General features: G+C 37.5%; 1 protein-coding gene across 1 annotated transcript in view; it reads left to right on the top strand.

Moving 5' to 3' along the window:
* The window catches only part of GABBR2 (gamma-aminobutyric acid type B receptor subunit 2), a 458,172-nt gene that overhangs the window by 402,343 nt on the left and 29,190 nt on the right, over nt 1-26,639 (top strand). Inside the window, exon 14 of the mRNA XM_066184941.1 lies at nt 16,732-16,842. Within this exon, the coding sequence (XP_066041038.1) occupies nt 16,732-16,842 (111 nt within the window). The remainder of the gene's footprint in view (nt 1-16,731; nt 16,843-26,639) is intronic.

Below are 26,639 nucleotides of genomic sequence, written 5' to 3'. Positions count from 1 at the left end.
ATCCTGAGAATATCTCTCTCTTAACTCCCTCTCTTGCTTCCTAGCATGAAAGTGATGGAACTGGAAGAAATGTGCAAGTTACAAAATCAAGTGTGTCACCACTTACTTTTCAGTTAATTGTTGCTCCTTACAGAGCAACTCAGGTTTGTGTGACACACCCGGCAAGTAAAGCATCAGGTTACTGCCTGACAGCATGGGAAACGTGATTGTTCACCACTTGGCTAAGGCATTCCTGCTTGCACAAAATGCATGTAATGTGTGCATAACCTGATGGTGAATTTGAATGCTTCATTCACCTCCTTTCCATTAGATTTTTTGCTTTATGCTGACTGCTCAGGGAGGCATACCAGTGTAAGAGGTGTGTTCTGTACCAGTTTTGGTCCTGGAACAGGAATCAGATGTGATGAAAGTTTGCTATTGTGACAGCAAAGGGGCAGGAGGAATAGCCTGCAGTTGCCTTTCAGAAAGGCAAAATGCAGATAAAAAACAAGTGAAAATTTGCAAGTAAGATCTTCTTTCCCATACCTCTTCTGTTTTCCTTTATTTGTATATGTATTTCCTCTTCTATCTGTGTTGGTTTTTTATTCCTACTTGAATCCCAGATGTTTTTAAAAGCAGTTTAAGGTCACCCATATAGAAGTATGGGTCATCAGTTCACTACTGCTATGTGCATCATACATCAACTCAGACTTCAACAGACAGCAATATATATATTTGATTTATCTATTATTATGTCACTATGAACATTGGTTGAATATCAGGCCTCTGGAAAGCATGTTCATCCTTTAGAGTGTCCTGACAGGAAAGCACCAGTATGAAAGACCCAGGGGGATAAAGAGAAAAAGAAAGAGGAAGAGAGGCACCCTTAATCTATTCCTTTGAAGCTGGACTTTATAAAACACCTGCATCTATGAATGAAAAACACTGATTCTGAGCAATCAGGCTTCATTAGCTCCATTTGATGCAGGACTAATTGTTTAAACACAGAGCGAGATGAAAGTTAATCTGTTTGTTAAAACTTTTGCTTCTGGTAGATGATAGGGTAATTTTCATTGAAAATGAAATTGTAGAAAGTCATTTATGAATGTGGCTAAATATAGCCTGGGAAATTTTTCTGAAAAGAATATATTCTGTATCTTGTCATAAAACATCCTGAAATGTAGGAGTTGCTATGGAAATGCTTAAATTAAATGTAAAGCATGCATAAATTTTCAATATACCCATCACTTTGGGAATTGGGGACATATGTTAGGGGGAAAGACATATACATGAAGACTAAGCAGAAGGTAAAACATGGGATTTTTTTTTCTGTGGATCTTTGTTTGGAATATTCCACTGGCATATCTATACTTCGTTTTGAGTGCAGACCAAAATCCACACTTGAATACCAAAGTATTCCTGTGCAAACTTCATGACAAGCCAGAAATGTGGGCCTGAGGTATTTCAGTGCCACCAGTGCCCTGTCTTCTCATGCAGCACTACAGCTTGGCCAGCTTTGGGCAAACAAGCTGAAAATCCTGTGCTTTCAAGGAAGGTGCTGGGTACCGCCACAGTCGATCACACCATGTGGTTGACCCCATCTGGTCCTGTGTGAAGCAGAAAGGACAAGATGACTTCCAGATGTGCCTTCTGACCTCAGCTATTCCATGGTTTCCTGAATTTGGAATTATGTGAATATCCTGATATCTTATTGTCCTTGCAACAGACTGTCCACTAAGCTACAGATATTCTTTAGCAGATGTAGTTAAAAAGACAGAAAAACACACTGGGTAAATTCCAGCCGTTTACTCCCATTCTCCATGCATTGTGAATTTGACACAGACAAAGGATTTGAAAGTATACACTTTGCATTATACTCCAAAAATTGCCGGTTAACTAACAAGACGCTCTTTTGGCCATAAGAAGAAATGCTTGGAGAAAAGAAACACCTAGTTTTTTGCTAAGTGCTCAGACTGTTGGCTCTGTGAACTCTGTGTACTAAGCAGTAAACAGGGCACTGTGTATTCTCTCCTGATCACATTCAGGAAGTCCTGAACTTGCTGCACATGCACAGGAGAACCTGTACATGCCGTAAGACTCCAAGGGACCGGTTGGGTGCAATGCCTATAAGGCACTACCAAGAGTGACTGGTGTTCTGTACTACAGTACATGGGAGCCACCCTCACCAACAGCCTTATCATACTTGATAGTTTGCTATCACTGTTTGACACAAGTTAAAAAACACAGATCTGGAGAGAGGGTATAGCTAAAAAAAACCCTCCAGGTTTCTGTCTGTGGTGATGCTGACATAGTGAATGTCTAATCAGCCTGAAGACTGCAATTTGCAGAAATATTCTGAATCTCTCTTCATGCTTGAAAGACAGCTTCTGTGAGGTGGTTCAGTTTTCTGTTTTGATCTTCTTGTTAAATTATAGTTCAGCATTCTGATGTAAATTTAAAAAACCTCTGAATCTTAAAATTGCAGCTTCTTAAAAGTCAATTTCCTCTTTAAAAAGAAAAAAAAAAGCTATCTGTATCAGAGATATGTCATATGAAACTATACACATCTAAACGCACACGCACCTTTAATAATCAAGTTATTCAGTTTAATCTAAGTCTTGACTTATGAAAAGGCTTCCCTCGTCAAGGAACTCTCTGTCTGTCTGTCTGTCTGTCTGTCTGCCTGCATCAGCATTTTGATTTGGGAATGTGCAGTTTGGATTTAGTTTCACTTTTTCAGTGGAACTACATCTAAAGTGTTCCAAAAGTGTGCCTGATGTGCTCTATCCACGGGTGGGTAACAAGCCTACAGGGCTTTGTTTTGAACAGGTGTGCCCAGCCCAGGCAGTGCTGCAGGTGGTGACTCATAGTTGCAGTTGTAAGAATCCTGTTAGGTTTGAAAAATGTAAAAAATCACAGGCATAATCTTGACTGCTCTAAAATGAAAAGTAAGATTCCCATTCACTTTAGGGATGGCATGCTATAACTAGAGTAGGTGCTATTCCCACCCCAGCAGCTGCCTGACAGGAATGAACAACTACAGCAATCAATTTATAGATATGGCTGCTGGATCCAAAACAATAATATACTCTGAATTGCACTCCTCTGCAGAGCTAGGAAAATACATCCTTTTGCACCCTTTAGCAAAGATACATTAACCCTACTGGGCAGCCACTTTAATGGATAGGTTTAATAACATCAGATCTTGTTTGTTTGCCATTGTCCATGCACACATAATAAATTCCTCTGCTAAGACAGCCTGCACCTGCCTGTCTTTCACACCCATTTAAAACACTATTTTGTACAGATGTGAGTGTTCATCATTCATTAAAAAATGGCATGATGATGGTAAAAAAAAAAAGTTTATTCAGTCATGTCCTTCATCTGTGTATTTATCATTTCTCTTTTTGTTTCTTACATTTAGATAATGCTGGAAAGCTAAGTGTAGAAGATAGCCATTCACATGTGCAGATAAACCTAGGAGGCTAGGAGATGCCATTAAAGATATTCTTATGTCCATATAGGCAGGTGTTCTATCAGGGAATTTCAGGTATTTATTTATATTGTCCACTAAGTAAAATATTCTGAAAAAAACCTCAGAAGCAACAAATGGTACCTGGTGGATTTGGTTTCAATCTGTAAGCAATATGCTGTGTCTTTGTAACCCGTGGCATAGGCAAACAATTTTAACCATGGAGTTAAACGTTACTGGATTCATTGGAGACTATTTTGGCAATTTTAGAGCCTATTAAAGAGAGAACAAGAACTCATACTTGTGAAATATGTTGAAAATAGAAATTGAACTATAACATCTGCATACTATTTATTAAAAAGAACATATTTGCACAGCTAATATAGATCAGACAGTGTTGGAGGAAGCTTCTTATTGCTTGTCACAAGAGATGTTGGCCCTCAGGGTTTGATTTGATTCACACATGAGCAATGCACATCTCAATGTTTAGATTCATGATCCTGTGAGTCAACCCAAATTGCATATTGTGACTATTATATTTGATACAATTCTTGAAAGCAGTGTATTTAAAAATACTACATTGAAAACTAAAACCTTTTATTTAGTCATAATTACCAGATATAGGAATCGAGATACCACAGACTTTATGTCTTTAGGGGAAAAGGGGTATTTAAAGAACAGTAAGAAGTTAATATGCCTCCATGAAAACTTAAATGCCTAGGGCCATATTGTAAGACTTTGCTCATACAGTGCTAAGGTACTATTTAACATAAAAATTGTGTAATGGGGACTCTCTCCTTTTTAAACACTGCATTCATTTATTCAGGTACTTTTTGCTTAATCAATTGTACCACAATTTGTCTAAATTACTAAAGAAAATAATTATTTGTAGAAAACAGTTCTGTTTAATTGAGGAAGGCTGTCATAAAGTCTGTGTACAGAATGGGTTCATGTAACTTTCAACTTTTACTAAAAGTTCTGACAAAAACTATAATATTTTGAAATTAAAGGTAAGCATTTGTTTTGGTTTTTCCCTGAAAACAATAGTATGAGTACACCTTTGATGTTGCTTTCAAAATTTTTCATAAACAGTAACTTTTCTAATTCCTCAATTGTATGCAAATAAACCATGCTACATATTCACTATCTGATATATATATATATAAATCCCTGTATTTTAACAGTTTATCTAAATCATGGTCTACTCATATTTTTACAGTTGTTTGTCCCATTGAACACATCCTAGCACTGCTCATTGGTGGATATACAAGTGTATGAAAAACTGTCATATGTGTTTCCCTGTCCATTCATCCCTGGAGGGTAATACTGGATGGGTATTTTTCAAAGTAAGAATTTGTTAAGTCAGGCTGAAAAGACTGCATTTGTATTTTGCTTCTATAGGAGTGCCTGTTTCAACAATAATTGTACTGTAGCTTTTGATTCGTATAGAGGTAGATTTCATAGCCTTCAATCACCTCCTGTGAAAGTAGTTTTCCATTTCTAACCAATAATTGCTATTGTTTAATTTTTTGTATTGAATGACTGATGTATTCATGAAGTAATATCCAGGTGATTGTGGGAACATCAGGCCTTGTTGCCATGGGGAAAAAAAAAAAAAAAACAAAAACGTTTACTTACACAAACCCATTTCAAAAAGAAAAAAACACTTATACAAAAGTTCATTAAGAAATACTTTTTCATTAATATTGATCAGTTTTTAGAAAGAATTCTTTGCTATTTTTGGTTTATATATGTGGGTTTATATATATATGTGTTAACTGGGGATCATGTACGGGGTTGATGCTGAGTCAGTTCATACCCCACTTTGTGGTGATAGAAGGAAATGCTATTTAAGGGGATCATGTGAACCTCTCCACTTTCTGCACTTCAGCTCTCTTTCCCCTTTCTTCTTAATTTGGCAGTCAAAAATGTTCACCACCACTTCCTTTCTTCCCAACAGTCTTCTTGAGCCAAAATGCTCTGATGTTTCAGTCTTCTTGAGTTTTCTGTATTTCCCTCACTCCATTAGATCCCAGGATTTCTCCCAAGGTTTGTTTCTATGCTTGATGTATTTGTGAGATTCTTACTTAATTTTCTGAGTAATTTACCAAAAGTCTACTCAGCTGTATAGGATGTCACTGCTAACACTTTTTCAAGCCTCAGATGAGTTGTGAATACCACCTCAAGCTTCAGTTTCTCATTGGTAGGAAAGCTTACTCCAGCAGAGGACTAAGACATCTCACCTTACTGGGTTGGATCACTTGGCTCTTACCATAGGTGCTCCAGAGATCCTCAGTGTGGATTTACTTTGGGGACAATCAACTGAAAACTCTGTAGCAGAATGTTCTGCAGTTTCCTTAGCTCCTCAAAGCACATCAGCAAAACTGAGATTTCCTGGGGCCACACCACTGCTGCTTACCCCGAAGTTTTGCTGCTCCAAGGAGCTCTCCAGCAGTGCCACACCCATCCCAGTGCAAATTGGCAGAAGGTCACACCTCCCGCCTCTCCTAAAGTCCTGTCATGCTGCAACCTTAAAAAGGAGATGGTGACAGAATAATAATTGCTCAGATAGCTCAGACAGAAGGGTTTGTTCTGAAATGTGTGACAGGCTGGTTAGTGGCTGTAGGTGAATACTGCAAAAGGGGTGAATGCCAAGTCAGACAAACCAGGCTGACACCAGTCATCACTGTTTAGAAATGTGATGCTTTTCCTGCCCTTGTGCTGATAATGCCTGTCTCCCTGTGCTTATCTCATCCTCTGCTGGTCTCTCAGTGAGCTCTGAAAAGTGGTATCAAGAACAAAGGCATCAACCCCTTACTGTTTCTCTTCAATTCCTTGATCAGAAATTAAAATTTGGGTGTAAGTATAAGCTGTCAGGGGCTATGCTGAGAAAGAGTTTTGATGGCTTTCATGTCAGCTCTGGAGGTGCTCTAGAAGAATTACACATGCTCACCTGTCAAAATGAAAATATGGAATAGACATCCCTAAAAAAATAACAGGAAGAATGATAAAATTGCCAACTACATCGTATTAAAAAATTATGGGTAGATTTAAAGGAAGCACTTTACCATGGAAATAGTCACCTCAATGAATTCTTCAAGTCCAGTAAAAATTACAGCCTTTACTTCCAATACTGGAACAATCCAGTTTCCTGAAACATGCTCACACTTAACACAGTATGATACACCTGTACTGGGAAGATGTTTGGAGGTAAGATCTACCAGGATAACTTCAAGTTCACATGACAAGAGAAAAAATGTAAAGCTATGGATGGATATACACTGTGTATTTAGCTATAGAAAAGAAATGAAAACATATCAGATCAATGCTTCCTATAGCTCTCTGGCTTGAAAAAATAAACATTTTGTCTTGTACAGATTTCCTAATGCAAGAATTCACAAAAGCATCCCCTTAAAAACGTAAAAGCAAATGTACTAATATTATGAAGACTATGTGGGAATTGCAAGGTGGGGTAGGTTCAGAGTTATCCACTTGTACTACATATATATCTATACATTTATATAATATATATGCTTCAAAAACAAACCAAAAAATCCCCTATATGATTTAGAGTTTAACAATGTAAAAAAAAAAAAAATCTATGGAAAAATAAAATGGATTTTATGGTTGCTAGGTTTCGTTTCACGTTGGCTTGCTTTTTCAACTGAACATTCTTCTGTTGTATACCAGAGCAAAGGATCTGCAACATTTAAAGTGTGTAGTAGACTTGTGTTAAATGAAATCTGGTCTGACAGATGCTGAAAGAAAATAAATTATTTAAGAAAAATGTTGCATAAAAGTTTTACTGAACTGCGAGAAAGAAAAAATTCCCATGACTACCTGCTTTGCTCTGAATAACGTCAATAGAAGTGGCAACACCAAAATAGCTATTTATAGAAGAAAGATGTAATGGAAAAATCAAAAATCCCTGTAACTGCTATTCTTTATTGTGTTTTGTGGGCATGTAGCTTTCAAGAGAACTTAGTGCAAGTATTATGGGTTCTCACTCATGTCAACTATTCCTATGAAATCAAGAGAAATAATTGGTGAATAAGATTTCAATATTATCTTTTTACTTTTCTATAGCTTTTAAACTATCTTCACATTTCTGTATTCATTTAGAATAGAGAAAAGAAAAATGAAGAGATTTTGTGGCATCTTTGGTTACATGTGTGTGCTTTGGTCTGACTTGACCTTGGGTGCTACAGTGGTATTAATCCTGGATATGTCTGTAGGGCAGCTCTGACCAGCTGAGCATATGCCATTCCACTCTTCAGATTTCAGGAAATGTGCTGGTCCAATGGTCCAGTGAAAACCAATGAGGCATGTTAAAGGAAGATAAAACATGTCAACAGTGAAACACAAGCTCATGTCGTAGCTTATCAAGGATTACATTAGGAGTTTACTGGGTCAAAGTCTGTAAATACCAACACAGCAAAAAAATTTTGTTATGCAGCCTTTCAATTCGGTAGACAAAACATAGTAGGAACTAAAGGAACCTGATAATTCATTTTAGACATCAGAACCAAAATTAGGACTATTTTTCTGCAGTCAATTCAATTGGCTCAGCAAGAGCTATATAGGCTTATTGTCACAGGATGGTTTCTTTCTAAAAGAGATGTTTTATTTCAAACTGGAGTTAATGCAATGAAAATCCATATTCTGTGTTTTACTGAAGATGAGACAGCTAGCAAGACATCTAATTTAACTGTAATGTCAATATAACTATGAAATATCAAGCCTCATTTCAGAGTCTTTCTTTAAAGCAGGACGGACATTGATTTAAGATTCCAAGTGTAATTTTAGTTTGTTTAGGCCTATATTTTTCACTGCTGAAACAGGACTCTACAAAAGATAAAGGCATACTTTGTACACCTTTAATCACCTGCCTTTACCTGTAAGCTTGCTGGCATAACTATGTCTGTAAAAGTTGCAAAAATGTGTGGTTCATTCATTGGTGTCACTGCTCTAATATAGGATCAGTTATACTGGCAAGCCTGAAACTATGGAAGTAATTAATCAAGACCGTGGATTTACAAGCTAATTGCTGATGATATTCCTTAAGTTAAGTATTGAGATATTTTTCTCAGAAGACATTGAGTAGCCATAAGATTCATATACTTGAAATAAAAAAGGTAGTCTCCATCAGTTTCCCCATGCAGAATTATTTTAGTATGAAAGTGCTAAAATATTCTTGCTGACCTTTGTTAACTGAAGAATATCTCTTTTGAATTCCACATGACTTTTCTTATCAAATTGGAATTAGGTTATATTAAAGAAAGTTATCAATTTTAAAAGGTCAAAATGAAATCAGATCTTTTGAAGTAATCAAAATATTTCTGTTGACCTGACCTTTATTGATTTATTTATTGACTCATTTTTTTTGCATGAAAATTGTATGTGAAAATATTTATATCTGAGAGATTACTAGTGTTGCAAGGTGGGACAAAAAATAAAAATCTTCAAAATTTTTATTAAAGACAAATGTTTTCATGTACTTCTATACATTGAGATGCACCTTATGTTTGACTCTAAACAAGAAAAATTCTCTTCAATCAACTAAGAGAAAGCAGCTTTTGTGTTAGGGAAATTGAATTACCAAATTTTAGAAGGATTTATGGAAGAGAATTAGGTGTTTCTGCTTCAAGCATCATGATGAAATTATGAAATATTAAGCTACTCTTAGGATTTAAAAATTAGAGATTTTGTTCAAAATGTTTGAAAACAAAGGAAAGGCCTCCCCTTACTTCAGCACTTCCTCAATTATGCCTTAGTGCAGGCATAAAAATAGCAGCAAAATGGTCCAGTAGGTTGATGTGCCATCATCTTATCCTTTTGGAGAATATAAAACAAGCAAGTGAGGAAATTAAAGTTATCCCTAATGTTGAGAAATAACTTTTTTTTTTTCCACAGCCCAGAAACTATTCATTTTTCAGTGCCTGCATAGGGTGGCAGTGGTCTCTGCTGATATTTGCCTCTGAAAATGTCATACACTCTACTTTATACTTCTCTCTTCTCCCACATGATATATATGTTTTTAAATCCTCTTAGGGAATTGATTTTTCACTTTTTAGATTAAGTCAGTCTCCATTTGTTGTTATTGTTGTCACTGCAATGCAAATAAGCATAGTGATAAATATTTTCAGAATCCATAAATCAAGGGACTTATAGCACTAAACAGAAAATATTAACAGTTTTAAAGGTGAGATTGTTGTCCTCCTTGACCCAAATAGCTGAGCAGAATTGAGGACCTGATTTTTCTTATAGGAAGAAGCAACTGATGATAGATTCTATTACTTGTTGGGTGCAAGTCTGGCTTATTTACAGGGAAAGTGTTCAATCTAGTTTCTTTAAGTGCCACATAACGGGCAGTAAGTCATATCCTTGCTTACAACTCAAAGCCTACCCACTAGGAAATTAATTACAAAAACAGCCTCTACCTTGGTTCCAGCTGGGGCCACCCAAACAGTTTGTCCCTGGCTGTCCTCTGTGGTTTCACTCCACTGTTCACCTTCCTGCCTTTGCCGTCCTTCCCAAGAATGCTGTCTGTTTCCATTACCATAAGCAAGGAGGCATTGAATTTCTCCAGCCACCAAAAGGAGTGCCTGGCATGGCCTTCAGCATAGCAGGAAATCTAGCTAGGAAAGGAAAAAAACTAGAACGAACTCCAAGTCTGGGTTGTGAACCACAACTCTGAGCAGCTTCACAGGAAAGAAGGGAGAAAATATTCCTCTTGTGAAGCTGATACCAAGAACTGTACATTTCTGGAAGAATCTGTACAGTGCAAGAGGGTCTGGGTAGTAACAGAGTTCCTCACTCCTCTGACCTACTTTTCTTATGTGTGTTGGCCCCTTGCCCTCCCTTCAAAGAAAACCACAGCTTCTGCTGGGAGTGCTTTATTGAGTCTTTGTAACACTTGTCCCTCTGTCTCCATGCACATACACAGAAACATTTCATTATCCAGTCACTAGATATGCAACTGGGGCAACATTCTCTGAGGAAATAATATGATGTAAAATTTCTACTGAAGCAATAGCTGAGTGCAGTATGGGAAGACTCAGTTGTTTGAAACTCTCCATCATTCAAAAGAATTTTGCCTTTTCCTTTTCATTTGCTAGTCTGTGATTGTTTGAAGGGATCGCAGCAGTTTTCTTGAGTCAGTCTAAAATTTTGCATTTTACGTTAATGCAAATAAATGAAACTGCTTTTATTAGGAGATGATATTAATAAAAATAGCAAGAAATCTCTGGGAACCTTTTGGCTCTCAGAAAACAGTTTCATTTAAACAAAAATGAACCACCACCACAGGAAAATAAAACTCATTAAGTAAAGTGATGTTATAAATAATGCTGATGGGAGATTTTCTCTACAAATAAATATATGGACAAATTCATGATACGAGAGTTTATAAATAACTCTTCTGGCATTTTATCATCTTTAATTCAGACTAATTTACAGTATGTATGCTGACTGATTTATGGAATTATTTGTGCAAGAGGCAGATGGGGACTTAAAAAGGAGATTTCTTTTAAATATATTGCAGGGTGATATCACGGTGTCTGTGTTATCAAACCTTTTTTTTTTTTTTTTTGATAATAAGAATTACAGTTGTTATCTCTAATATATTTGGAGGACGAGGGGAGTTTTCCTGTCATTCTTTGCTTCCATTCACTTGGAAATTTAGGCCTGGATTCTGTATATGTAACAAGCTGAGGGATGTAAAATAGCAACATCAACATCCTTGAAGTCCCCAAGTGTGTCAGTAGTTTTTCCTTGTCTTACATGGTACATCTTTTTTATTCTTTAGCAAGCCAAACTGAGAAAAGTGACTGAATAATAAAAGGGGATATTCATGTTGGTATTCCAGCAAGTGTCATTTCGTTGTGTCATGATTGCTAGCTAATCATTACTGAATTACTGTCTCATATTAAAATACCACTTGAAATGAAGATTTTTTTTGGAGTTACAGTATAAACATATATAACGATGTATTGAATTGTGGGAATAGTTTAATTGTTGAAGTATTTGTGAAGCCATACAATGCCTAAAGTCCAGTCCATTGACTCAGGTGGGGTGGTGAACTGAATTTCAGTATAACAAGAAAATGAATGAAGCAGAAAATGCCCTTTAATCCCCCTGTATAACCTAAAGATACCCTTTAGTTAGCAAGGGGTGTGTATTCAGATCTATATAAGCAAGTTTGTGTCCGGAAACACTTCATACCTCATCTTTCAATAACTGGAATGTTACAGAAATATTTGAATTCTCAAAATTGGCCACTGGACTGCAAGAATTCAGTAATAGTTTTGTACTTTCCTGAGATACTCTGTGACATAAAATGGGATCCGTAATGTACCCGAACCTAAGCTCAGGTATAAACAAAGACAAACAAGGTTGCCTGTTATTCTAGGTTGCTGACCAAATTTTTAATTGGAAGACATTCCGAATGAGCTACCCTGGCTTAGTGATGCCATTCCTATTTTGCATTAAGGAAAGTATGACTGCACAACGTAAAAAATACATTAAACATAAGGGATGCATTTCCTGGAAAATCTCTTTTTCATATCACTGTTCATATCAGCTGTTTTGCTCTAAAAATACCTAGAAATTATTAAGTAATCAAAAAGTTGACAGTGTCTGCTCCTTCTCTTTTCATCAGTAATTAAGAGCCTGGCTCTCAATTTCACACTGTGTGATCAAACTGTTTGAATCCTTTTATGAAACACCTTTACAGAATTTAGAGTATTAACCAACTATAATTATCCTTGGGAGAAAAAAAAAAAAAGTGAATTTAAGTAGGAACGATCTTCTAATTTAGCAAAGCCTGAGTTTTAAGACAAGGAATCACATATGAGCTCCGTATGACTGCTAAATACACCAAATGAAAGATGCCAGAGATATCTAATTCACACTGCAAACTAGCTATAGTGTACAGTCATTATGCCAGTTCAATTGAAGCCATTTAAAGGGAAGATAAAACAGAGTGGGATGGTGTATTAAGGCCATTCCAACAGTGTGACAGAAGAGTATGATCCTGCATTTTCCTATCCTGTGGGAAACGCACAGTTTCTTTTAAACGTAGTAAACAGAAGCTGCAACAATTTACCTTATGTTCCCTACCCATCTCTGGAAAAGACTGAAGCCTAATGTGACTTTCTCACTGGTGAAAGTGCAGCTTTAGAAATGGCACAGAGTCACACTAGGGATCTGCTGCCATGTCCTCAGTGAGCTTGCTGAGAGTGACCCCCTGTGAGCTCTGTCACACAGCAGCACCACAGCTCTGCAAATACAGTCCTCTGCTCTGCTGGCCAAAGGACATGATGAGACCATGTAGAAAAACTACCTTAGGAACATCAAGGACTTTTGGATACTGTGTGCTAGCCCACTCTGTTCTTCACAGACATTTGCTGGATAAAATGCCTCAGGGAACATAGACCCTTCCTCCTTTTAAAACCTTTGTGAAGCTACAGAAAAGGAATAGCAATAAAGACACTAAAAAAGTCAAAGGTACATTAGTCATCATGCGACTATCTGCCTCTTCCAGAGGGATTTTGGCTAGTATAATAACCACTAAGAAATTGTACTTATAGATTAAAAATAGATAACTAAATAAAAATCAGATTTCCCTGATGGTTCCTATCAGCTTAAAGTTTTAAGCTTTACTTCTCACTCTGCCAGTTCCCACCTAGGCCATCACTCACCTTTTATGACAAGGATTTTCCAGCCCTCCCAGAAGACTGAAGAGCAAAATAAATGAAAAACCAACAGAACTACAGAACTGACATAATAATTTAAACACACACTACAGGGGATATCAGCATTCTGTGGGTAATCTGTTTACTGGTTTGGGTTGCTTTCTAGACCTAGCAGATCTCATGTAAAACAAGCATTTTAGTGATAATGATACACAACTCTTGTATGAAGTGAACAGATTAAACTATTTATGTTCAACTGCTGAAAGTACTCCAGAAATTGATGTCGATGTCAATATCAGAAACCTTATTAGGTTTCAGAAGAGGTAGGAAAGCTTCAGCCTAATCACAAGATAGGAGGTCTTCAGGCTTTTGAGAATGACATCTGAAGGGCATTGAGATTGTTTTCTATAAAAGGAAAGGGCAAATTTCCAGTACATATATAATCACTGGTAGCATTTATGTTGTCATCCTCTCTAAAGCAATAACAAAGTGCACAAATGGTGGATGATTAGAGAGGTCAGTCAAGTGCCCCATTCAGCTGTAATTGTAGAGTTTTCAAAAATTCTTTTGACATCAGAAAATATCGTATGTTTTTTTAACCCAGCTTTTTCTATGATTAGTTAATTCATGCAAAATCAGTGAAGAAACAGAATGGCAAATTAAAAGCAGTAAAACAGGAATGTCATTTTGCAGTAGTGATAAGTAATCAGCAAAATCCAGTCACTTTTAAAATTCCTGCTACCTGCCAGCATTTAACCCCATGTGCACAGGACCTCAGCAAATTTTTGTTTAAAATATTGCCCCCCTGAAGGTCTCGAAATGTACATGTACACTTTTGCTGCAATCAGTATTCTCTCTTTCCCTGCTCTACCTAGAGCACTTCATAGTAAGATTTTCCTATCTCCCAAAGAAAATCTGAACACACTCTTCTACTTAATTAACATCAATTTTGAACTATCATGCCTCATGAAATTTCACAATCTTCCTACTAAGGAAACCATGCTTACTCTGTAATAGTATTTGAAAAGAAATTATGTTTTCTGCTTCATCATTTTTGTTCCTGGATCTTAAAAGAGAGGTTTTGAGTAATGAATGGACATACACATTCCGGTTTTGAAGTAAATTTTCATTAGAGAATATATAAATTATATAAAATTAAATAAACACATAATCTGCCACAAACCAAATAGGAGTTCTCATTTCAGTAATATTCCTCAAAACAGGTAATTATTCCAATTACTAAGAGTTACTTTAACCTGGAGGAATTCTTCAGTCCAGGTGTGATTAGAGTTTACAATCCAGGAACAAGGAAAAGAAACCACATGACATCATCCATCACACCAGGTTAAAGTCCTCATTATTTATACACTTTCTTGCTTCAAAAAGGTGGAAAACTGAAGTGGAAGAAATACCTGAGAGGAGGGATGTGGAACTGGAGAAGCAAAGAGACAGTCCTGTGCTGCCTCACCAGTATGAAGGAAAAAAAAAAAAAAAAAAGGAAAGCACTCTGATGATCAAAACCTTAAATTTTATGGTACTTCTGTAATTCTAGACCATGAGAAATAGAGATTTTGGGAGGCTTAGATGTAATTTAGAATTTCAGAAAAATTTCTCTCTAGTATAGTCCTGGTGACACATCAGTAACACATTCAGAGCTCAGTGTGAATGATTTGTCCTGTGAAGTTTATTACATAATAGAAAAAAATGATGTTAAACATATTCGGTTGTAACTTTGACATGAAAAAGGTGCTTTCAGTGCACCTGAATTTTAGCACTGGGCTTTTGTCATTGATCAGGGAGAATGAGGTAGTTCAACTGATCCCCAGACACACATTTGTAGCATCTTAAATGTTGTGATGACACTTAATGTTTGCAGTCATTTCAGTTCTTCAGCTAATGGTTGTTTGCCTGCCATCAACAACCATTAGGATGGAGTCATAAGCTCTTTGGGAGAGTTAATATTGCTGCCTCGGTTTTTATCTTATTTTATTTTAGGACACCTTTTTTTCCAAGAGCTTTATTTTTTCATTTAGGATTTCTACAGAATTTCAGGGTAGGAAGAGGTTTGAAATGTTCATGCGTGCCTAGCGAAGGCTGTTCAAATAAAATTGTGGATAGTTTGACTGTCCAGTGCATCATAGCACAAGGTTTTTTGGGTTTTCTCTTTTTTTTTTACAGTGTATGAGATAAGGGGAAATGCCTCACATACAAAACACCAGTGAAAGAAAGTGAACTGAAGATTATTGCTGTGACCACTGAAATATGTAGCAGAAGTCATACATCATCAGGAGGAGCAAAAATAAGCTTTAGCAAATTAATCAGATCTCCCCAAAGTCCTTCCATGTACAATTCTACTTTTCAGTTGGTGAAAACATTCTTTTTCCTTATATAATAATCATTATTCTTCTGCATGAGACATTTTACATGTGTTATTCATAAAAAAGGAAAATTGGAAAGGCTACTGGGACAACCAGGTACAGAAAGCTCTGTGTCTGGGTTGATCTTAATTTGGCTGAAGTTCAAATCCAGTCTTTCAAATTAGAAAGGAAAAAATAGCTTTCAGTATTTCAGGATTTTCTGTAAGCACAGTGGACTGTAGGTAAATGCATCTCAGAATAGCCAACAGGAGTGTTCTGCAGTGTGTACCTAAAACAAATTCTCTTAGAATCACGTACCAGATTCTTGTGTTCTTTTACAATGTACATCATTAACAAGCAGTCTAGCAGTTTGATATTTGTTCTAGAAGTTCTAATATCTGTTGTGATTGTATGCAGCATAGTAGCTAGTAACCTTTTTCTCTGGGTGTCAACTGTTCTTTCTCCTGTCCATTAAAAAAAATAATTGAGTAGGTCAAGGGGTGGTTCTTGTAGATTTGTCTGAGTCTTTATTATTGCTCCTCCTTCATACAAACAGTTCTGATAGTCTCCAAGTCTTCTTGATTCTGCAATATTATACAATCTCCTTTTCAAAATAAATGGAAAGCTGCAAAGCTTCCAGCAATATTTCATTTTGCACAGGCAATCACTGTCTCTAAAAGACTTTTTTTTTTTTTTTTTGATTTATGATCTCTCCTAAGCTACTGGTATAGTTTCCACAGTAAATGGTCTTTGATTTAGCTTAGGGTTAGCAATGAAAAACCACCTGAAACACAGCAATGTTTCATACATTGTTTATCAGCCATTTGCCAGTGACATAAGAACTGCAGGTGAAAGGAAAAAGAAATTTAAATATTTTCTTTTTCATGCCTGTGCTTTTAAGCTCTTTGCCATATAGAAAAAGTAGATGTCCTAAAGCTGATAAGTATGACTAACACTATTAAACACAGAGTGACTTCAGATATTTTCTCTCACGTTTGCAGTAGATGTGACCTCACCAGGGAGTAGCTATCAAGCAGCTGTTTCCACAGGTCCTTGCTTTCACTGTATTTCACTGCAGGTTCATGGATCTGCACTCATCACCAGTTACCCTTAAGTTGTCCACTCTGTATCCTACACATCCTCGATCTACTGAAAGTAGAGCTAAGTACCACTGAGGTGTGAAGCAAAGGAAATCTGAGTCCAAACATTTCCCCTTTTCTTTTTGCAGCCGGACCCTGCGGGCAGAGATATCTCCATCCGACCAATCCTGGAGCACTGCGAAAACACCCACATGACCATTTGGCTTGGGATTGTCTACGCTTACAAAGGGCTGCTGATGGTAAGCACAGCTTCTTCTGCACAGCACTGACTTCAAGCTGCTCTTTTCTCATAGGCATGAACCGAATTATATTTGCTTTCCTGATGGCTGGGAGTGAGAAAAAGCTGCCTTGAGCACAGCTTCTATAAACAGATCTTTTTTAGCGTTCATTAGACAGTAACATGTGGATATATGCATATGTAAAATAAATAAGACATGGGTAGCATTTAAGCTGAATGAAGCTTAGAAATTCAGTAATGAAAAGTTGGGCCTATAAATGAGACAACTTTGTAAATAAAGTCAAATCATCCAAATTCCTGTAGGTTCTTCTAGGTTGTCCAAGATGTTTGCCTCTTAGTTGCCTGTGTATTTGAGGAATACTCATGAGATGCAAAACTAATCTGGGGCCTGAATCAAAAGAACTCTTTTATCACTGAGGCCCATCTCCATAAAAACATTTAATAACTGAAACAGACCTCAGGAACCAGAGACCCTGAGGCTTAATGGTTAAAAACAAAAAAAAAAAGAAAAAGAAAAAAAAAAAAGAAACTGTATAGGTGACTATTAGTGATTAAAAACTCCTGAACCTGAAGGTTTTGAAAACATCTGATACTGACAGCACTGACCAGCAGTACACCTATCTCAAGTTGAAGCCTGATAGACATTAGTCTACATTGCCTGAAGGGGTCAATCTGTCCTGTGCATTTGGAGCATGCTGGTTCATTAGGACACCGGGGAAAGATTGGATCAGCTGCTTCCACTGGGTGTGGTTGGTGCTCCTGCCCAGAGGGGGCTGCTGGTGCCTGGAGTCCTCTTCTTCCCTCTCCCCTATGAATGACTGCTCTGATGAGTCCTGCTGCTTTTCATGCTGCCTTTTTTCAGGCTGAAAAGTCTTTAAATATCCCATACAAGGTTCAGCAGGAAGGGATGAGAAGTTTTGTTTCTTTAAATTCTAAGCAGTTGCTTTGCGGTCAGACTACTCTGCTGGGATGAGCCTTCAAGCAAGGCAGTACTAGCATCACGTGTCTCTAGGTCCCAGGTGAGAGCTCTGATCTTCAAGCTACTAGCCCAAAGGAAGCCTTCTCAGCTTTCTATTTAATAAAGAAAAAGAGAAAAAAAGAGGCAAAAAAAAAACCCTTTAGGTGTAGATGCCTCCTTTTCAGAGAATGTGCAAGCAGGCTGTGAAATAAAGAGCTAGGACATATGTGCTCCCTCCAAAGGGATCAGGAATTAGAAGAGATTCCACACCTCAGCATGTCTTACTGGTTGGTCAGCTTGGGGTAGCTCTCGATGCACATTAACCTTGGCATGTAGCACAGCATCAAGGAATTAGTGTCCTGAAGGGCACCACGAGTTGGGAGCCATGACATTGACCAGCACTGGGGCCACAGTAAGATTCAAACAAATTGTAGGGGTTTTTTTTGTTTGTTTTTTAAATAACTTCATCGATGTTTTCAGTTAAAATATTTTAAATATACATTCTCAGGGAACTGTCCTTGAGATTTCAAGTTTGAGTGGTGTTAGACAGTAGTCAAACTGCCTGGGTTCTCACTAGTCCTTTGCTTCGATTGGTTTGTCAGCATGTATGTTGGCCTATTTTCAACAAAATATGTGACACTCTTTAAGTCTGCAAGTGTCATTTGCAAACTTATTTTGCAAATGCCATTACATTATTAGACAATAATATGTGCATACGTAAAATACCCAATTCACTATTGAATTTTGTGTTTTGTGGTATATCTATAATATTCAGCTTAAGTGCTACTAATATCTTATTTATTTTACGTATGCCGTTAGTCGCTAATTTCAGACACACAGTGATTCATAACCACCAGGAAATACACACACTTTATTACTCCAGTGCCCTCTTAACACACAAATCACTACATATTAAAAAGGAAGATATTCATCTGAAACATTTAAATAATTGCTATGATTGAGTGAATGAGTGGTATGAGGACAAGAGAATTAATGCATTTTATCCCATTACAAAAGATGTTTCTGTACACCACGCATACTTTGCCTTCAGAACAAAAAACCAGAACCTGTCATGTTACTGTATCATTTTGTAAAGGTTTAGCTAATACAAAATTCTGTGATTCTTAATAACAAAACACATATCTAATTTAACATGCTATATACTAAAGAGATAGTATTGCTAATTATAGCACAATGCAATATTTAAGGTGAAATCGCTTTACTTGGGCCAAAATTATTTACTGTGACCTCTTATCTCAAAATGGGAATACAAAAAATGGGGTTAACCTAAAAAAGTTCCTTTCTTTTTAGTCTTGAAGTAAAAGCAATGCTGTCCATTCTGATGTCTTAAATGCACTGATGCAGTGAACAAATCACTTGATAAGGCAGAGCACAGAAGGGCAGGAAAAGGCAGGAAAGGCAAGGAATGGCAAAATAAGGGAAGGCATTAGTTGACAGGATACACTGGTTCCCTCTCAATTAAAGTAAGCAAACTCTTAAAAATCAGATTCACAATTATTCAATTGCCTCTGAAAGGATGTGAGGAAACACCTACCCTGCATGAAGGCTTCTCAGTTATTGGATTCAGATTCCTCAGGTGACTAGAGAGTAACAGGAAGATTACCATCCTAAATTTTACCTTTACCATTTTATTAATCTGTTTAATGACCAACGTATTAGTCTTCTCCAGTTCCTCCATACATAGAGGATTCACTGTTTGCTGCCATCTCAAGTTCAGCTCTGAAAAGGCTGCATACAAATTCAAGCTCTATGTGTACATGTTGACCATCACAGAATTACAGAATCAATTAGGCTGAAAAAGGCTTCTGAGATTGAGTCCCACCTATGCCTGAGCACCACCATGTCAACGAGATAAGTTGCATGTCCACTAGTCAGTTGCAGTATTTTGATTTTTGATGAGGCAGACATAGTTGGAAAGCACCTTTTTTTTCATGTATTCTATAGGATAATAGAAAACACACCATCTTAATCTTGCTGGTGGTGCATTGTTAGGGAGCGCATTATCATCTTTTTGAGGGGTGGGAGTTGTTTGTCTCATCTCAGCCAGAACAATACCAGACTGGACTCCTAGAATGCTTTGCTTATTAATCACACGCACATTAGTCTTGTCCATTGTTTAATTCCTCTCTTCCTGATGGTGCCTTAAGATGTACATATGACTCAAGATGTACATATGTTGGAAGTTTCATTTTGCCCCTGACATGTTATTACAGGTACCTGTTATTCAGCTATTGAGAAACAGGCTTTTGAGGCAAAACTATATTTTGAGCTTTACTGTTGCTCTCTGTATGAAATCCTACTTTTGCCCTGTGTTAACTGAGGGAGTTTTAAGCCGTAACTAATAATAGTGACCACATCTCATACACTGTTTTTAATGTGTTGTCCTTAGCTAACCTTGCCAAGAATGAAAATATCAATATTTAATTTCTGAGATAGGAAAAAAATAATGCATATTCATCATGGGACTTGATAAATGTCACTAAGAATAAGAAATTTATTTTCTTCTAATGATTCATATTCCAACATTTCACTATAGTTGATTTACTGCCCAACACAACTCTGTACTTGATTTAGAAGCCAAAGAAAATATTAATTCAACTAAAATATATCCTTGGGATAATGTTCAATCTTGATTTCAAGTCTGAAAAAATCCTCTGCTTCCTAAGGCTGAATTTGTCTTACTTCCAAGCCTTGAACTTTGGTAGGTCTTGCATATATGTTAACCCTCTTATTCTAAAATGACCTGATATCCTTATTTCTAGGCAAAATTCCTTGCATTTGGCCAGATTTCTGTGATTTCTCTAAAAATCTTTCTGTGAGTTGTCTACCATTCTTCCTGTCTTATTCCTCTGCATCATTTTCAGCCATGTTATTATCTCCTCCAAGTCAATGTAGATATGTGGGAAAGCTTAAGTTAGAAATTTTTTTTTAAATTATCCTCTTTTTTTTAGTAGCTTCTCATTAATAGTTATATGTTGAGATCCATCACATAGATTACAATCAGTTTAAATTTGTTGTATTGATTTTATAGCATTCTATATTTAAATAATGATATTGTGCAGTATTAAGACAAACACTACTGAGAAATCCATGTATCCTGCATGAATGTAATTACCTTTATTCAGTCTTGCAAACTCATTTAAAAAAAATAGCAATTTGAATTATATTGCTATCCCTTTTTTTCCCACTTGCTGGCTGAGTTCATGTGTCAGCCATTTCATTAATTTGCTTAGGATAGAAATTACGGTAATAGCTCTGTAATCACTGGGGGTGTTCCACTTTCTCTTTTCCCATATGGCTTCTTTGTATCTTAAGTGGAGGTTTGCCAGAATTCCAATAAATATCAACAATTAAGTCCAGCAGTCCAGACAACTTCTAAATCAATTCTTTAACTACTGTGTGTAAGTTACGGGATCTCTGTGATTGCAACTCTTGTCTTGACAGAGTTTTCAAGAGCTCTCTCTTACTGCTGGAATAAGCTGCGCTTCACTGTTTTGGCAAGATATAAATGGACTCTTCCATCTCTATGTAAATATAGGACAAAATCCCTTGTTAAGTGTATCTTATCATGCATCATTGCTACTGAATTTTTCATTTTCCAAGGAATGAATCGTTATTATGATTTATTTTTCTCAATTTACATTTTTATAAATCCTTATGAATTCTGTTAATGCTGCTAGCCATTTATTTACTACTATACCTTTAACTTACCTTCCCTCTACATCTTTTTTAGATTTGTGATTCATAATAATTATTATGAATTTTCTCTTTTTAACTTTTGTTACATTCTGTCCAGTCTTTGGCCAATTTTATTGCTTATTTGTTTTACATTCCACAAAAACCAAAACAATTTTTAAGGTAAGAATGGCTTTTTTACACCTGCGCAACTTAGGACAGATTATTTACAGCACATACACAAACATCTTTTGGTTGCTTTTTGTAAATATACCTGTTGCTACTCCTTCTCCCTTCTCCAGTGGTTTCCTTTGCTTTGTTGGCTAATATACAAGCATTACTTCTCCATTTTTTTCATACACTTGGAAGTAGATTTTCAAAAAAAGGAGTTAGGTACCACGGTTTAGAGCTTGGGTTCCAGTCAGTGCCCTGCAGCCCAGTCTTCAGTCAGCACTTGGTGTTCTTGCCTTGGCAGGCAGGAGGGGAAGCAGATGCTGGTTGTCTGATGGGCACCAGTTTGCAAATATCCAGCAGAAAACTTGGTCACTGAGAGCATTTGGGTACCTACACGTGGTACTGAGGGATGGTCTGGCTGTCCTTGCTGGACGTTGGATGCAGCTTCTCACTACTGCTCCAGTTGCTTGAGTCCTCTGTGTGTGTCAAGCCCAGGAGCTGCAATTTTTGAAATGTTGCAGATAGTGCAGTATTCCCTAAAATGTCTCTTGGCATCAGTTTTTGTATAGCAGAAATTGATTTAAACTGTAGCACATGCTGGCTTTTAGCAGAGGTGCTTCACCTCTTTACAGAGCTGTGATTGTGGTAATCTTATGCCAGAGACAGTATCAAGCTATTCCAAATGGATATTTGCTAATGACCAATAGTGTATTTGTTTCAACTGAGTTACTATAATGTGTTTCATGACTAAGCAGAATTTTCATGGAAAAAGTCAAATACACTCTGAATGGAAAGAGGAGAAAATATTTTATTGACCTGTTGATTTGGGAGGCTGGAGTATAAAGTGAAATCTGGATGCCTCTTAATGTTCAGAGATTTGTGCGGCTGCTTTTCTGTCTTGCACTGGGAATAAAGGGTTTTGCTGAGACCTTTAGGAAGAAAGTCCTTCAGCTGAGTAGCTGAATATGCATATCTTGCAATTAAAATCAATATTTAGCTCTTGTCATAATGTTTAATAGAAATATTAAGCTTCCCCTTAGTAATGTCTATCCAGAGCAGCTCTGTGAAAATTAACTAAATACACAGCTGACTCATAGCAGATCAGGGGAGTGAGCAATGGTTTAACATTAGATTGTACTGACAGTAAGGTAAGAGACCTACAAGGGAATAGTTTGTCTTTCAGTTTTCTAACCTTACTTATTGTACAGGTAATTAAAAAAAAAAAAAAAGTCACTTTTCTATGCATCTTCCTGAAAGCGGCTCAGTGTTTTGTACTGCAAATTCTCCAGTGAAAACATGAAAACAAAAAATCCTTTTTTTTTTTTTTTAATATCTGCAGCCATTTCACTGAAATAAAAATGTGCCTGTGTCTGTGATGAACTGGATTTAATGAATGAACCTGAGTAGAGAAACGCATAACTCAAGCTTCATAGTTACTTCAGGCTGAAAGTTTTTTACAGGCCAGAGTCCAGAACTGCCTTGGTTTAGGGAGACCAGGAGGGGAAAGCTCACAGTATTCTAGCTAGAAGAAACAAAAGCTAAGCAAACAAAAATCTCCAGATGTAAATTCTTTGAAGAAAAGGCTTGCTTTTATTCTCTTATGTGGCACACATCAGGGCTACAATCCGCAAGTGAACAGGGTACATGCTACTAAAATACAGCAATTAGCTGCAAAGCTGCAGCCTGGTCCAATGTATAATCTGTCCAAAACCATATCCCCCAGTTATTGGCAAACATGACTTTTGACAAGACTGGAGATTTTTCCTCTGGTTTTTCTCTGCTCTTGATTTTCTCTATCTTTCTTTCCTAATACTGTTTGTAACCTAAGCTGACATGACTTTGAAATGAAACATTTAAAAATGTTTTAAGGGCAGTACAGGGCAATGGAGGTGAATAAATGATTTCCTTCCTGTCATGTGACAGTCTGTGCAATCCAATAGCAAATTCATGCAAACTGGTTGCATGAATGCATGTTTTGGATCTAAGCAATTGTTACTGTGTTTAGCAGTGATTGTCATGAACAAGATTTAAAACTAACTAGCTGGTAGAGTTTTAAAAAAGAGTGTTAAATGTTTTCCAATATTTTAGCTACTTTTATTATATTCCCAGGTATCAAAATTTGGTCAGTACAACATTTTTAAAAATTAAAGTTTGCCTGTTGAATGTAAACATAAGTATAATATTCTCCATACACCTATTATGCCTCTAGCATTTTAATACAGATTTCTTTTAGTGACCACTATCCTATTTATAATCACAGTGATACAACCCTATTATCTTCAGATAATGTTTTCCCCAAATCTATACAGTCACTCTCACAGCCTTTTTAGGTGCACTGACAACACAGCCTAAACCTACCCTAACAGCTGCAGAGGTAATACTCTAAATCAGTGTCAAATGGAAGCTGCCTGCCCTCAAACAAAAGACGAAACAAACCAATCCTGCCTGTACAACTGTCCATATCTTCTGAGAAAATCCAAACCAGTATTTTTTGGCACTTTCTGCATCAAGAAAATGTGTGTATTAGACCACCAAAACTGAAGAAGATTTTAAGTTCATGAATAACAGTGTAGGAAGCCTTCCTAGCTGCATCCTCAGTGTCACTGGTTGAGATCCAAAAAGGACTAAAATTAGGCCATTAGACATGACAGTAGGCTGAAGTGTCCTTATATTTTAGACAACTTTCTATAGGGGAATGTGTAGCCCTGAGTTATTCCAACTCCTTTGGAGATGCGTGGGGTCCATCAGAAGCCTCAGGATGGGAATTGTAACTGGTGTAAAGCAGTGGAGACAGATGTGTCCTACACCTCTCTGAATCCAGCACTTTAGAACTGCTAAGAGCTGCCTGCTTCCATCCCAATGTGTATTTATGCACACCATCTCTAAAGAATGTCTAATCAAAATCCTCAGCAGAGATCAGAATGAACATCCCACACAAGCGCCCGATTAATTAAGACAGTGACTTTCATTGCATAAAATCCAACAGCTCTGAAAGAAGTTTGAGAGCTCCTTCTGAAGGTAGGCTCTGCTCTGGAGTTTGGGAGCGCATCTCAGGCAAAATTTGGAATTGTGCTCTGTTCTCCAAACACGAAGCTACGCAATGGTCATCCCCTGCATCATCACCAGCATCACTGTCTTGAATGAAGATGCTGTTGATGTATTTTGTGTGGGGCCCAAGTCAGTAGACAGACTGAGAAGCCTTTAGCAGCTTGAGCCCTCTAGGAGCAATAGGAGGAGAGACAGCTGCATTGCAAACCCTGGCAGGCAGCACAAAAATATCAAATGGTCCTTAAATTCCACAGCAGTCTCAAGAATTATGTGCCTCCAAGCGTAACTTGAAATGTAATTTTATTTTCTGGGGAAGATGAAAAGTTTAGGTACCAGGAGTAAAGAGGAGCTGAACTAGGTACTATGAGTCTGTGGTTTTAACTGTAGCTCCCAAATTTCATATTTAAGAAATCTGGACCTTTTACCAGCAATGTCTGCATCCCATTCCTCAACCAAGCCATTTTACAGGATTTTGCCAAGAGATTTACAGGATTTTTATAGTCATAACACCGAATCTTTCATGTGTGCATATTGTCTGAGCCTCAGGAAGATGTAAAATAGGAAGGGCAGGTGGAGGAAAAGCAAAGCATCGTTTTCCCTCAGGAAGGCTTTATCTCAGAGGAGAAACCTTACCAGCCCCACAGAGCCCTGAAGGCATCTGTACCAGGCAAACAAAGAGCACCTCTGCAGCCACCATTCCCTGGCAGCAGGAAGCAGAAAACTCTCAGCTTTTATCCATGTTTGAATCTCAGAGATGAGCTGTGACTTCTAGAAAAAATCTCTCTTCCTGAGGCTAGCATCTTAGCGAAAATGCTAATAAAAATTAAGAACAATGCTCCCAGATTTATAGTGCCTCATTCTGAGGAAACCCACTTGCTGCAAGAGGTTGTCCGTTTCTTAAGTTATCATATAAATAAACATATATCTTCCTTTCATCTGAAAGATATTTAACTATTTTCCATGCTGTTCTCAATTATAAATGAGAATGGGCCAAACCATAACCCCCACAACACTCTTCAAATGATCTTTTTTCCATTATAATTGGTATTTTAGATCATTTTATAACTGCCTCAGCTATAAATTCATCCCCATTATTTGTAATAAGTGCTGGCCTCATGTAAGTATGCTGGCTGTTTTCCCAGAATAATGCTTTTGGAATGGAATTTGTTCATACTGGGGGGAGTGGAGGAGAGTGAGGGATGACCTACAACCCTAAAAATCTCATTAATAATTAACCATAGTATGAGAAGATAGAAATGTTCTCCATAGTTAATCAGTTAAAAATGTGATGTAGAAATACCAACAAGGATTCCTTCTACCCCTCAAAACAGCTCAGTCCAGACTGGCCTGTTTGTCAGTTCAGGGCTGGCAAAATGTAAATTTGCAGCAGAACTGAGGAGTGCAGCACTGAGAGTGCAGGGAGTGGAGAACAGGCAGCCCCTGAGATGGTGGGGCTTGGGGGGAACAGGGTTGTGCCCTGAAAAAAGGTACCACCACTGTGTGTCCCCCCATGCACCCAGGTGAATGCAGTGACAGTTTGCTTCTGCAGAGTCTGTAAAGGAGTCTGCACTTTTCTGCTCTGCCTGTGCAAAGTGCCAGACCCAACAGCAAAGGAGTGCTGTTGGCATCCCGCCCTATTGGAGACATTACCTTTTTTACCAGAGGGGCTCTGAAAATGTGTCAGAGGATGCGTTGTTGCTCTGGCACAAAACTTGATTAGGGGCTCACTCACCTCGGGTCCCTAGCTGAATGGCTGAGACCCATTGCTGACCCAGGTTGCTGTCTCCAGACCCCTTAAGAACATCCCCTTCTCATGCTCTGCCTGCAGCAGCCACTGCTGTTCTTCCTGAAATTCTTGGGCTGCTGGGAAGGTGAGTAGAAGAGGCAATGGGCCAGAATGAGGTGTGGGCTCTAGTCCTCCT

The sequence above is a fragment of the Chamaea fasciata genome, unplaced genomic scaffold (genome assembly GCF_029207755.1).
Source record: "Chamaea fasciata isolate MVZ Bird 193981 ecotype frontalis unplaced genomic scaffold, bChaFas1.0.hap1 SCAF_1, whole genome shotgun sequence".
Lineage (NCBI taxonomy): Eukaryota > Metazoa > Chordata > Aves > Passeriformes > Sylviidae > Chamaea > Chamaea fasciata.
This window is presented reverse-complemented; position numbering and strand designations above follow the sequence as displayed.